We start from the raw sequence: 12,188 nt of genomic DNA, 5'->3' as shown, positions 1-12,188 counted from the left end.
ATCTGTGAGAGCTATGGAGAAGGAAGGTTCCGGATAGAAACCTTGAGGGACCAGAGTCCAGGCCGCCCCTCTCAGGGTATGTCCTCTCTGCAGCCCAGGCAGCTCTGGATGGGGGGTGGGGGTGATTCAGCCAGAGAAAAGTCCACGGGCCACCTTTTCCTGGGAGGCTGGACCCCCGCGCCGGGACAGATTCCCAAGGGATGAGCCAGCAAGAGCAGCAGGCTGAGAAGGGTGGGTGGGCAGGGCTGTTGCTGAGGGAGCGCCAAGGGCCCTGGCTCAGGAGCTGCTCACAGAGGCCAGTGAGGCCAATGAGGCCTGGGAGGGTGTGTGGGCACAGCTGAGGGGGAGACTGGCCCCCCCTGGGACCTGTCCTGCTGCCCCTGAGCCAGGCCCCATCTCCACTCACAGCTGAGCCCTGCACCCTGGGGCCTGGGGCCAGGCCTGCTGCTCTGGCTCCCCAGGGTGGCTGGTGTTTTTCTTTCACACAAACACAGGGACGCAGGAGGATGTGCAGCCTACGGGAAACAAAGAGCTATTTTTACCGCCTCATTGTTTCCTCTCCCAGCGTCCCAGCTCCCAGGCCGAGGGACATCTCAGGCCTCCCTCCTTACACCCAGGGGCCTGCCGGGCTCGGCCCTGCCAGGTGGCCCTAGCACAGCCATGCTCTCTCTCAGGTGCAGCCCCAGAGCCCCTCTACAGAAGATGGCCATGAGGCTGGAGAGGCACACAGAAGGTGCCAGAGCCAGGCCTGGGAGCTCCAAGGCCGGTGGGTGTCTGGGCCTGTCTACCTCACAATACCTGGCTATTTCGACCTGCAGCCTGTTCAGAAGAAACCCCTTAAGGGACGCCTGGGTGGCTCAGTGGTTGTGCATCTGCCTTTGGCTCAGGGAGTGATCCCAGGGTCCTGGGATCAAGTCCTGCATCAGGCTCCCCGCAGGGAGCCTGCTTCTCCCTCTGCCTGGGTCTCTGCCTCTCTGTCTCTCATAAATTAATTAAAAAAGAAGAAGAAGAAGAAACCACAACCCTTTGAGCAGCCCAGCCCCTGCCTCAGGGAAGGTCAAAGTTGGGCCCAACCCCCTCCCCTATCCTCAGCCCCAGGGGTCAGAGTTGCCAGTTCATGGAGACAATAAGGAGGAGCCTAGCCTTCGGTCAGTCTGGTTGGTGTGAAATTCTCCCCAGCCAATCACTCCCCCCCCCATTGCCTGTGGGGTTGGGGGGCAGGCACTGAGGCTCACAAAGTGACTCTGTCCACTCCCATGTCCCAGACTGGGAAGCCGGTTTGACCATGCTGGGTGGTGTGTCCCCATCAAACAGCTCGTAATCAGGAGCGCCTGGGGCGCTCAGCTCAGGTGGTTAAGCATCTCTCTCTCTCTCTCTCTTTTTTTTAAAGATTTATTTATTTATTCATGAGAGACAGTGAGAGAGAGGCAGAGACACAGGCAGAGGGAGAAGCAGGCTCCCTGCAGGAAGCCTGACGTGGGACTCCATCCTGGGTCCCCAGGATCACACTCTGGGCTGAAGGCGGCGCTAAACCGCTGAGCCACTGGGCTGCCCAAGCGTCAGACTCTTGATCTCAGTTGGGGGTCTTGATCTCAGGAGTCATGAGATTGAGCCCCACAGCAGCTCCGCGCTGGATTGAAACCTTGAGATCTTGTGAGGGGGAAGGGCATTAACTGGAGCAGTCCCCCAGCCTCCCGGAACCTGCAGTGCTGAGGTGCACCCCCAGATGGACCCTGTCGCAAGAAAAAAACCAAAAAAGCTTGTAACTGTCACAGCCTGATTTGGAACCCAGGTGTGTGCAGCTGAGCCCAGAGCCCAGAAGGACCTCCCCAGGTTGGCAACCACTGCCTGAGGCCTGGAAGGGCTGCATCTTACTCCTTTGAGGTTCAGTGGGGTGGGAAGGGACTTCAGGCCCTGGAGGCTGAGATCTGTAACCTGGGAGGGGAAGGGGGGTGCTGGGGGCTCAGGGCTCAGGGCACAGTGGCTCCCCTGTCCTCCTGTTTGCTCTGAAGCAGAGCCGGCTGCAGTGGGAAGGAGCCTCTGGCAGTGACGGGTTTTTTTTAACTACTTGATCATGATCAAGGATTTAATTTTATCCCCTTCCCTGGCTGGCTGTGATTCTATTTGGAGTTTCTGCACAAGCTAGTGAGCAGGAAGGTCTCTGGAAGACAGGACTTCCCCGCCTCTGGGCTCGGCAAGGCCCCTCCTTGCCTGTCCAGATTCGAGGAGGTCCTTCTGGGGAAACCCTCAGCCCCGCAGGTTGCAGGTTTGAGTGAAGGCTGAGGGACTGCACCAATTAACACCCTCCTCCCTCGAAAAGCTGCTTAGCAGAGGGAGAGGTGTGGGGCGGGCAGGGGAGCAGGAGCCGCTATCCCTCAGCCGCTATCAAGGGATCATCTTGGTTCTTTCTCACTCATCAAAAAAGTGATTAACAGGGGCGCCTGGGTGGCTCAGTCCGTTAGGCATCTGACTCTTGATTTTGGCTCAGGTCATGATCTCAGGTTGTGAGATTGAGCCCCATGTTGGGCTCTGTGCTCAGAAGGGAGTCTGCTTGGGATTCTCTCTCCCTCCCTCTCCCCCTCTGCCCCTTCCCCTGCTCACCTTAGCACGCTCTCTCTCTCTCAAATAAATAAATAAATAAAAATTTTTTTAAGCAGCATTTCACAAGCACCTGATGGTACCTATGGCCACATTCCTCCCCTCCAGGAGCTAGCTGCACACACGCCTTCCTCTGAATAACTTCTAAGTAGAGGGGATGGGGGTGGGGGACACCATCATGTGACTTAATGATGCTCATATGGGCCAACCACCCACTGTGGGCAGGTCTCTGCTAAACTTGTCATCTGCATTATATCATAATTCTCAGCAACAGCCTTAGGGGATAGATGCTCTCGTTCCCATTTTTCCAGTAAGTTGGATAATTTGCCCCAAGTCATGCAGCTACTAAGTGGCAGAGCCTGTTCCTAATCCCACCAGTGGGAGCCCAGGGGTCTTACTGTCTCCCCAGCCCCCAACTGCATGGACATAAAGATTTATATTGTGGGAGTAAACAGTATACACCAAGGTCAAGAGAGAATCAACTGGACTCAAAGCATTGTTGGTGTGGAATCTGTCAAAGGTGCAATCATTGTTATTATCATTCCCATTTTACAGATGAGGAAATGACTGAGACCTGCTCAAGAGTACAGAGGTCACAGTAGGGAGGCTGGGCTCCTATTCCAGTCTGCAGTCCCCAAATTCTGACCTCTCTAGTTGACCTCACATGGGGACAGCTATGCTTCGAACCAGATACTGGCCAGGGGCTGTGAACAGGAAGAGGCAGAGAGTAGTGGAAGAGGAACCTATTCTAGAAAAACCAGCTTAGAAAAAAAAGAAAGAAAGAAAGAAAAACCAGCTTAGCTTGGAGAACTGCCAGGTCCCCACAAATGGGCAAGAGGTAAAGAGCAGGAGTTTGATGGCTGGCTCGGGGCAGCCACTGGGGCACCGTGAGTTGTTGGGAGGCGAGCTTCACCCAGCCCAGCCTAGCCCAGGACCTTCTTCAGCCCAGCCCGAGGACCTAGCACCCAATGAATATTTAACAACCTAGGATGTCCAGACACAACAGGAGTTAGAGAACACTGACAACACCCAGAGTGGTCCTGGGGTCCCAGAGAGGGCATTGGGCAATCCAGTGATGTGGGGTGTACTCTCCACCGCCTACCCCATCAAAGTAGCAGCTCCAAGCATGGAGTCTGGGGTCAGACAAGCTGGGTTCATGTTCTGACTGTCCACACTGACCTTTAGCAAACTGTGTAACCCTCACTTCCTCTTCTGTAAAATGGGGATAATACCATACTTACCCCATACAGGACTGAAGATGGTGTATATACAGTCCTATGCACCTGCACACAGGTAGCACCCAATGCACATTCCTTGCGTTATTAAGATGGGGACGGGGCAGTAACCTGCATAAAAGATGTTTATGAAAACCCCCTTCCTTCAAGGGCTGAGGCCAAAGGCCAACGAAGTGGAAACTCTCAGAGGTTCTGGGTCTGAAGTCCCCTCCCAGGGCTGTGGATGTGTGGCGGGGCTCCCACAAGTGTGCAAACAGGGAAGCCACCTGTTGCACACACTGTTCCTTCTCTAGGGACTCGGGAAGAGGCCCAGGCAGGGCAGGGTGTGGCTCTGCTCTGGGCAGCAGCTCCCCTGACCTCCTGGCCTGGCAGGATGGGCAGGTCCCTCTGGGAAAACATCCATGAGGGGGCAGTTCCAATGTCAAGGACGAAAGTGAAGGCAAGGCATTGGCTGATACTCAACAACCAACCATTTCACTGTCCTTATCCTTTCAGCAGCCCTTTTTAAAAATTAGGACTAGTAGCAATGGTCACCCCCAAATACCCCAAATCTCCTAAACACCCAGTTATTTCTCAAGAGACGTGAGTTTCCTCATTGGACAGAGAAACATTTTCTTTATTTTATTATTTTTTTTGAGAAACATTTTCTAAACATGGCCTCCGTGGATCCCTGGGTGGCTCAGGGGTTTAGCGCCACCTTCAGCCCAGGGTGTGATCCTAGAGTTCCGGGATCGAGTCCCACATCGGGCTCCGGGCATGGAGCCTGCTTCTCCCTCCTCCTGTGTGTTTGCCTCTCTCTCTCTCTATGTCTATCATAAATAAATAAATCTTAAAAAAATAAGTAAATAAACATGGCCTCAGGTCAGTCTGGGACTATTTCATCTGGGAAAGGGGTGGGTGTCATGGGCAACCGGCAAATTGAGAATGCCCCGGACAGGCAGGGCAGGTGGGTAGTGGTGGGGTCCCCTGGGACCCACAGAGCTCCCAGCTCTGGAAGCTGGCTCCAACCCCCACCACTGAACCAAGTGCCACAGAGGGATCAGTTTCCCTGCTACAAAGGGTCCTGTTCAAAGGTTGGAGCAGCCTGGATTCTCCCAACTGCTAGGCACCTGCAGGGGTGGGGAGAAGTAGCGCTACATTCTCAACCACCCTCCCCCCAGGGCTGGGAAACACCAACAAAAGGCAGGGTGCCCTGCCCCCCTTCTCAGCCCATCCTCACCTCCCCCACTCAGCCGGGCCCCAGGTGGTCTCAGGCCCCAGCAGTCCCAATCCACCTGTTGTCATTTCTGGCTGGATGCACCTGTACCTAGAAAGGTACAGGTTGCCTGCCGTGTGGGCTGGGGGACCCTGACTTCAGGGCTGCCCGCAGTGTTTCCCCTTGGCCTGCTGAGGTGTCCCGACTCCTCTTTCTTGGTGGCTAGTTCTCGTTAGAGACACAACGAGTTAGACAACCCTGAGATGGTATCTCCCTCCGGGCCCTCCTGTTCCAGGCTCTCTGCTGGGGGTTGGGCCATGGCTTCCAGGATGGCCAGCCCCTCCCTCTGCTCAACCGCTCAGCTTGGAAGAGCAGATTGGCTCTGAGGCTGATTCCCGACACCACAACTCAGAACACAAATAATTTACCTTACATGAGCTCTTGATTTGTCTCTGTGATGTTTGGCTCACATAGCTGTTTTTGTCTTTTTCTCAACAACCATGAAATCCTTCCCAGGAAAGGAAGTTACAGGGAAAGGCAGGCCAACTCAATGTATGAATGTAAGTTAGCTGAAGATGGAATGGGCCGTCTTGTGAGGCAGTGAGTCCCCCGTCCCAGAGGGTATTCAAGCCAAGGCTAGACAAGCCCTTTTTAGAGATATTTCAGAGGCAACACACACATCTGGTCACTGTGTGTGCTGCTAGGCAACCTCCAACATCTCTCCCAACACTGAGAGTGAATGATGTCGATTGTGTTGTCCGTCCTCATATTCTATAAACCCCACGGTGTCTAGCACCCGGTGAAACTCTTTGAAAAGGAAATAGAGGGATCCCTGGGTGGCGCAGCGGTTTGGCGCCTGCCTTTGGCCCAGGGCGCGATCCTGGAGACCCGGGATCGAATCCCACGTCAGGTTCCCGGTGCATGGAGCCTGCTTCTCCCTCTGCCTATGTCTCTGCCTCTCTCTCTCATTCTGTGTGACTATCATAAATAAAAATAAAAAATAAAAAAAAAATGAAAAGGAAATAGAAGCAGTGAGTCCATGTAAGCATGAAAAAAAGAAAAGAAAAGAAAAAGACCTAAAATGAGATGATGAAGGATGGAAATGAAAGATTCTAGAAAATGCTTCCAAAGCAAAAATTCCTAAAGAAGGAATGATTTCAGCTTCTAAACTTGAATATACAGCTGAACACCAATAAACCTCCCATTTCAGGGATGAGAGAAGAGGCGGATATTTCATTTGGACTTTTGCTACAAGCAGCTCAAGACTGCTGCCGTTGCACAGGATGCTGGGGTGCCTAGGGTGGAGGGGAGCCCCTTTTGGGGTGCTTAGTGTCTGCTCGGGTGGGCCTGGAGGGGCGAGGTCACCTCTGAAGACTACTGACCTCAGTCTGATCTAGGACGATATTTAGAATCTCCAGGTCCAAAAGGAGGCTCAGCCTTCTACGGACCCATTGGCTAGGCTGGGAAGATCTCAGAATTCTTCCAAAGCCCAAGCTCCGAGCCAGGTCGCAGGCAATTAAACCAGCAAAAGTGGTGCTTTTTTGAGGAGAGAGGGCCCAGTAGCAGAGACTGTTGGACATGGGGAAATCAGTGAGTGCACCCAACTCCGAGGGAGAGAACTCAGCTCACACACCACACTAGTAAAAATCTTTATTGTTAATTTTTTTCCCTCCAACATATAATTTTAGTCCATATATGGAGCCACAGCAACACCTTTGCTTCTGCTCAAATGACAAGACAGATTGGGGCCATCACTGTTCCGAGAGGGAGGCAGGGACCTCAGCAAGGGTGGGATGGGGCAGAGAGCGCACCACAGGCCAGGACTCGGAGCCTTTATGGGAGCTACAGGTACAGAGAGAGGGCAAACAGCAACACGGCACCGGTGCCTGGTGACAGATGTCACAACCTGGGGGAGAAGGGCTGGAAAAAGCTTTTTCCCCAGGGGCTCAGCTGGAGCTACAGGACAGAGCCAGGAGTGAGTGTGTCTGTGGGGGCACATGCGCACGTGTGCCTGCACACACGCACCACCTCTCCCAGAAGACGACGCTCTTCAGGCCCCTGCTGGAGTCCCCACAGTCCTTGTTCCTTGGGGATCAACGGTCTTTGCAGGTTAACCTGAGCAGGTCAGCTAAGCAGGGCTGGGGGCCCATGTATGGAGGTCATGGCCATCTACACTGTGACCTTCTGGTGCAAGGCCCAGGCAATGCTCAGAGGACAGCATGAACCACCCACACAGTTCCAGGGCAGCTCCAGTGATCCATGACCGCCCCAGCCCTGAGAAAGGGGAAATTTGGCTCAAGAGTCCTCTGGCTCCGGGCACCTGGGGCATTTAGTATCTCAGGAGGAGGATGGAGGCTCTCCGTCCTCCTGAGGCCGGCATCTTCCTCCACCTCCCCACCCAGGGTCCACTCTGGTGAAAGATACAGGGAGGAGGGGGGGCTATCCCCAAGGGCAGAAGTGGGGGCAGGTGGGAAGACCTGGGGTTGTCTTCCAGCCCTTTGCACACGGCTGCTCTGCAGTGTGTTTCTGGGGACTGGGTTGAGGGCCAGCCTGATGGGACCTGCTCAGCGAAGGTCCCAGTTGGCACTTCGTAAATAAACGACGACTCTGTCCACTGCAGGCTGACATGAGAGAGACCCTTCTGAAGGCAGTGCAGTGAGGGGCACGGGCCTGGGCTCTGAGAGAACCCGGAGTGCTGGCCAGGGCCTACTGCCCAGCAGCAGGTGCCTTGAGAGCCTGGTTGGCAGAGGTCAGGGCTGGGTATTTAGAGCCAAAGGCCTCTAGGGCCTTGTGAGCCAAGCTGGGGCCTCTGTGAGGGTTCTAGGTTCCCAGGCAGAGACCTGTGCTCCACTGTGGGGTCTCCCTGCTGGGAGCAGCTCCCGCCCTTTACCCAGGGAGCCCCGGATGAGGCTTCAGGAAGTAGAGATGGGGTGAATGGCTGGAGAGCCACAGCCGCCCAGTGTGCTGCTCCTCTGCTCAGCAGGGGCAGGCCAGAGAGGCCCTGCCAGCGCTCCAGCACTTCCATTCCCCCGATGGGGAGCTGGCTGCTGGCCAACTCATGGAAGTGATGCACATAAATCCTGCCTAATGATCACCTCTAAGCTCTGGCCGGCTGGTCCAGGACAGCACAAACCTCCTTGGGGGCTGTTTTCCAGCTGTAGACCATGCACGGGGTCTTGAATGGTCCCCTTGCCAGTGGAGCCAGGTGTGGTCACTAAAACAAATGCACATTGCAGGTGGACTGAGCCCCCTAAGGTGGGGGGGGGGGAGCCCATGGCAACGGGAGTCATGGAGGAGCCAATGAGAAACCGAACACACATCTCAGAAGCCAATCAAATGCAAACACAAACATGTGAAAGTAGCAAGCTCTTTGTGTAATAAATATTGCAAAGCGCACTTGGTTTCTTTCTTTTTTTTTTTCTTTTCAAGTCAAATATAACAACCAATGTCCCAAACCCTGTTTTCAGCATTCAAAAGAGAGAAGCTGGTGCTACCAGCAGAACACCTGCAGCCAATCACAGAAAAAAAAAAAAAACACACAAAACGTTTCCCACTAGCTGGCCAATCAGAATCCTTTTCCAGTTTAAGCAGCCAATTGGGCCTCTTCACATTCCTAAAAAGTGACCTAAATAAAGCACCAGATCTCGGAGAGCTTCCTGGGAAGCCATCTACCGAGGCGCAAATTAAAAAAAAAAAAAAAAGGAAAAAGGAAAAGAAAAGAAATAAAAATAAAAGGTTTCTGTTGGTCAAGATTTAAAAATAAAGGGGTTTCTTTCTGCCAATCATGAGTCCGTCCCTTTAAGCCAATTGTAACTGCATCACCGGTGACTCCCTCGATGCCAGCCCTGCTGAGTGACTGTGGGGTGGGGTGGGTGGGGTGTCGGGGCAGGGGGAATCGGGAAGGTGATCTGCTGCCACTCAGCTGGCCAAGGTCCACACAGATCTCTTGGCCCTTGCCAGCTTCCAGGGTGTTCCAAAGGGTTCACAGCTACTGCCTCCGGTCCTCCGTCTCCGACCTGGAAAATGCCATCACCACATCCTCTGCACCTGCAGATCAGGGGAAAGAACCGTTGGCTGGGCCTCTGGTGTCGGGCTGCAGTCAGGACAATACAAGGTGGCCAGGGTCCCCAATACACTCGTCCATCATGCTTGTCCACCGCACTGTGGTGCCTCCCCAGTACACAGTGCTTCCAAGGGCAGCCCATCTCCTCTCTGGGCCTTCACTACAGCCTGGCCAGGGCACACGCCAGCAACCCTGCCATAGGGTGGCAGGGGGAGTGCAGGGGTGAGGCTTGAGGCTTGTTCAAGGCTATGCCACTGACAGGTCTGAGTGACAAGAACCCAAGGCTTCTGGTCCTAGAGCAGGGCTCTGCTCACATCCCTTACTCCAAGGTCACCAAAGCCAGGGGTGCTGGGAACCTCCCTCTTTCTTCTCAAGACTCGTGTCCCTTTGGTGGTTCTTGTTCATTAGGGCTTTTTTTTTTTTAAAGATTTTTATTTATTTATTCATGAGAGTCACAGAGAGAGGCAGAGAGAGGCAGAGACACAGGCAGAGGGAGAAGCAGGCTCCACGCTGGGAGCCCGATGTGGGACTCGATCCCCGGTCTCCAGGATCACGCCCCGGGCCGAAGGCGGCGCTAAACTGCCGAGCTACCCGGGCTGCCCCTCATTAGGACTTCTAATAGCCATTCCCTCTTTGCCTGAAGCCAGCACCTGCTCGAAGGAGCATAGCCAGGCCCATTTCCAGCCTGCAGTCAGCCTGGCTCCTACAGAGATAGATAATGGCCAGAATTTTTATTATTATTATTTTTAATCATGGATTTGAGATTTTGGTCCAGGCACTCATGAAATCACTTCCTTTGTCTTGTTTTCCATAAGACAGGCTCTGACATGCAGCCAGAAAAGGCAAGAGGGAGGAGGGAAAGAGCTCAATATACTGACCTGCTGGAGCTGCCCAAAGTTGCTCCCACAAGAAGAGGCTGCAGGGCAAGTGAGCTGCCAACAGGTCCCGCCCAACCCTCTGGGCCCTGGTCCTCCCTGAGACCTACTGCTTTCTCCTTTTTTAATAGCATTTGTTTATAAGAATTTTTTTTTTGTTTGTGGGGCTCAAACTTACAACCCCGAGATCAAGAGTCCCACACTCTGCGGACTGAGCCAGCCAGGTGTTCGTCCCCTTTTTCTAAAGGATGGCTCTTGGTCATGCCCTGAACAATGCTCAGCGGCCAGTGGCCTTTCTGACATACTTCTCTCCTGTACTGTCCAAGGGATTTTCTCCAGAAGGAAAGGATGGGAAGAGCAGACACAGGGAAGGCCACAGAAGAGGGAGCCAATGCGGATGGTGCAAGGCAGAGCTTTTGGCGTGGGACCCAGAGTCCAGGAAGGGACCTAGGCATGGTGTTGGCAGCCTTCTTCCACACCACAGAGAAGTCTCCCCCCTCGTCCTAACTGTCCCACCACACATGGACTGGAGGAGGCACCAGCTGCGGGTGCTGCAGGAGAAGGGCTCACTCACAAGGTGGTGGCATCACAGAGATGTGCCCACACTCCGGTCACCAGTACACCAAAGTGCTGCCAAGGGAACCAACTCTGCCACTCGCACCCCAACCTGCCTTGATGGGGTTCTGCTGCAACCAGCATAACTTCTATTCCTGAAAGGGGGAGTAAGCTTCCAGACAGAGGCTCAAATTATCTGATTTCTTGGGGTGGGGGCTCCTTTGCTTGGAAAGCCCCACAGATCCTTCCCTGTCTTCTTGGGAACATTCTGTTCTCGCCTCAGTCCTAGGACCATGAAATATCACTGCAGGCAGAATTTTCCTAGCAACCACGGAATCTAAGATGACATCATACCCTGCATGGCAGCTGAGCTGGTTCCCTACCAGATGCTGGCTCTTCTCGGGCACCGCCTGCTCTGCTCACTAAGCAGGAGGGGCTGGCAGGGACTGGGTGGCGGAGTGGTCAGCAATGAGCCATGGTGGCCCACCTGCTTCTTCCCTTGCCCGTCTCATGGGCTTTCTCTTGGGGACCTTAGGCCTCTGTACTGAGCTGCGGGCACAAACATAGCATTGGCAGCCCTCAGACGGAAGAGCGAGTCTGCAGAGGGACAGCCCGGACCCAGGGCTGAAGACAGCCAGCATTGCCACCTGCCTGGTGTGTGTGCCGGGGCTACGCTCTGAGGGGACCTCCTTGAGGTCACACAGGGACTCTGAAGACTCTTATTAAGCAGGACACCTGAAGCAGATTTGCCAGAGTCCCACTGGTGCCACAGTGCCAGCTGGTCTCCCGTCCCTGGCGGGCGTGGGGAAACCGGCAGCTTTCATTTTTAGAGCCTCCCACTTTGCTGCTGGAGCTGAGGGTGGGAAGGGCCCACAGAGCTGCTGCCCATGCTGGGCCTGGTTCTGTTCCTATAGGGCTTGCTGGTTTCCAGGCCTCACCAAGAGGGGACGGAACCTGCCGGAGCCTCCTCTGTTCCATCGGCTGGCCTGTACTCATCATTCCACCAGGGCCTGGCCAGGAACCATGCAGGCCTCCAGGCAAGGATGTTGCTTTTCTCTCTCCGTTTCTCCATGAAACTTGGGCCAGCAACCTCACGGTGTGTGTGTGTGTGTGTGCGTGAGAGAGAGAGAGAGAGACTGCTGCTCAGTTAGCTGTTGTAATTGAGCTCCTAGAGCTTTAGAGCTGGGGCAGGGGGTGGAGGGTGGTTCAGGTTGGTGCTCATGGTCCCTCCTTCTCCTTTAAAGTCCAGTATGTTGTAACTCCCTTGGGTGCAATCACCAGGCTCAGAACAGGAAGGCCCAGCTCACTGTCTCCAGGCTGTCAGCTAGCTTTCCTACACCAATACACAGATGAGGCTGCGTCCACCTCATTGTTACCTCTGCTGACACTGTCTGGGCTCAGGCTCAGAACTTCCATTCATCCCTTCCCACCTGATGTAGATGAGCACTGGGGGGGGGGGAGGAGGTGACCAGGCTCTCCTGCTCAACACTCTCTGACACACCAAAAGACAAAGATGGCTAAAACCGAAGGCATCACGAGAAAAGAGAACACATGCCAATATCTCTTACGAATATAGATATTCATAATATCTGTGATATGCAAAAATACTCAACAAAGTACTAGTGAACAATATGGCAATATACAAATAGGATTGCATACTCTCAACA

General features: G+C 54.1%; 1 protein-coding gene across 8 annotated transcripts in view; it reads right to left on the bottom strand.

Moving 5' to 3' along the window:
- Positions 1-12,188, bottom strand: part of CTNNBIP1 (catenin beta interacting protein 1) — a 72,748-nt gene that overhangs the window by 13,917 nt on the left and 46,643 nt on the right. The window contains exon 5 of one of the 8 annotated variants that reach the window (XM_055305607.1): positions 1,423-1,733. The exons of 6 other annotated variants lie outside the window; for them this stretch is intronic. In XM_055305607.1, coding sequence (XP_055161582.1) covers positions 1,600-1,733 — 134 coding nt within the window. In that variant the 3' untranslated portion in view covers positions 1,423-1,599. Of the gene's footprint in view, positions 1-1,422; positions 1,734-8,425; positions 9,076-12,188 lie in introns of those variants that run through there. One more of the 8 variants, XM_055305608.1, reaches the window with a different exon arrangement.

The sequence above is a fragment of the Nyctereutes procyonoides genome, unplaced genomic scaffold, assembly GCF_905146905.1.
Source record: "Nyctereutes procyonoides isolate TBG_1078 unplaced genomic scaffold, NYPRO_anot_genome, whole genome shotgun sequence".
Taxonomy (NCBI): domain Eukaryota; kingdom Metazoa; phylum Chordata; class Mammalia; order Carnivora; family Canidae; genus Nyctereutes; species Nyctereutes procyonoides.
Note: the sequence above shows the minus strand (reverse complement) of the source record. Positions and strands in the feature narration are given on the sequence as shown.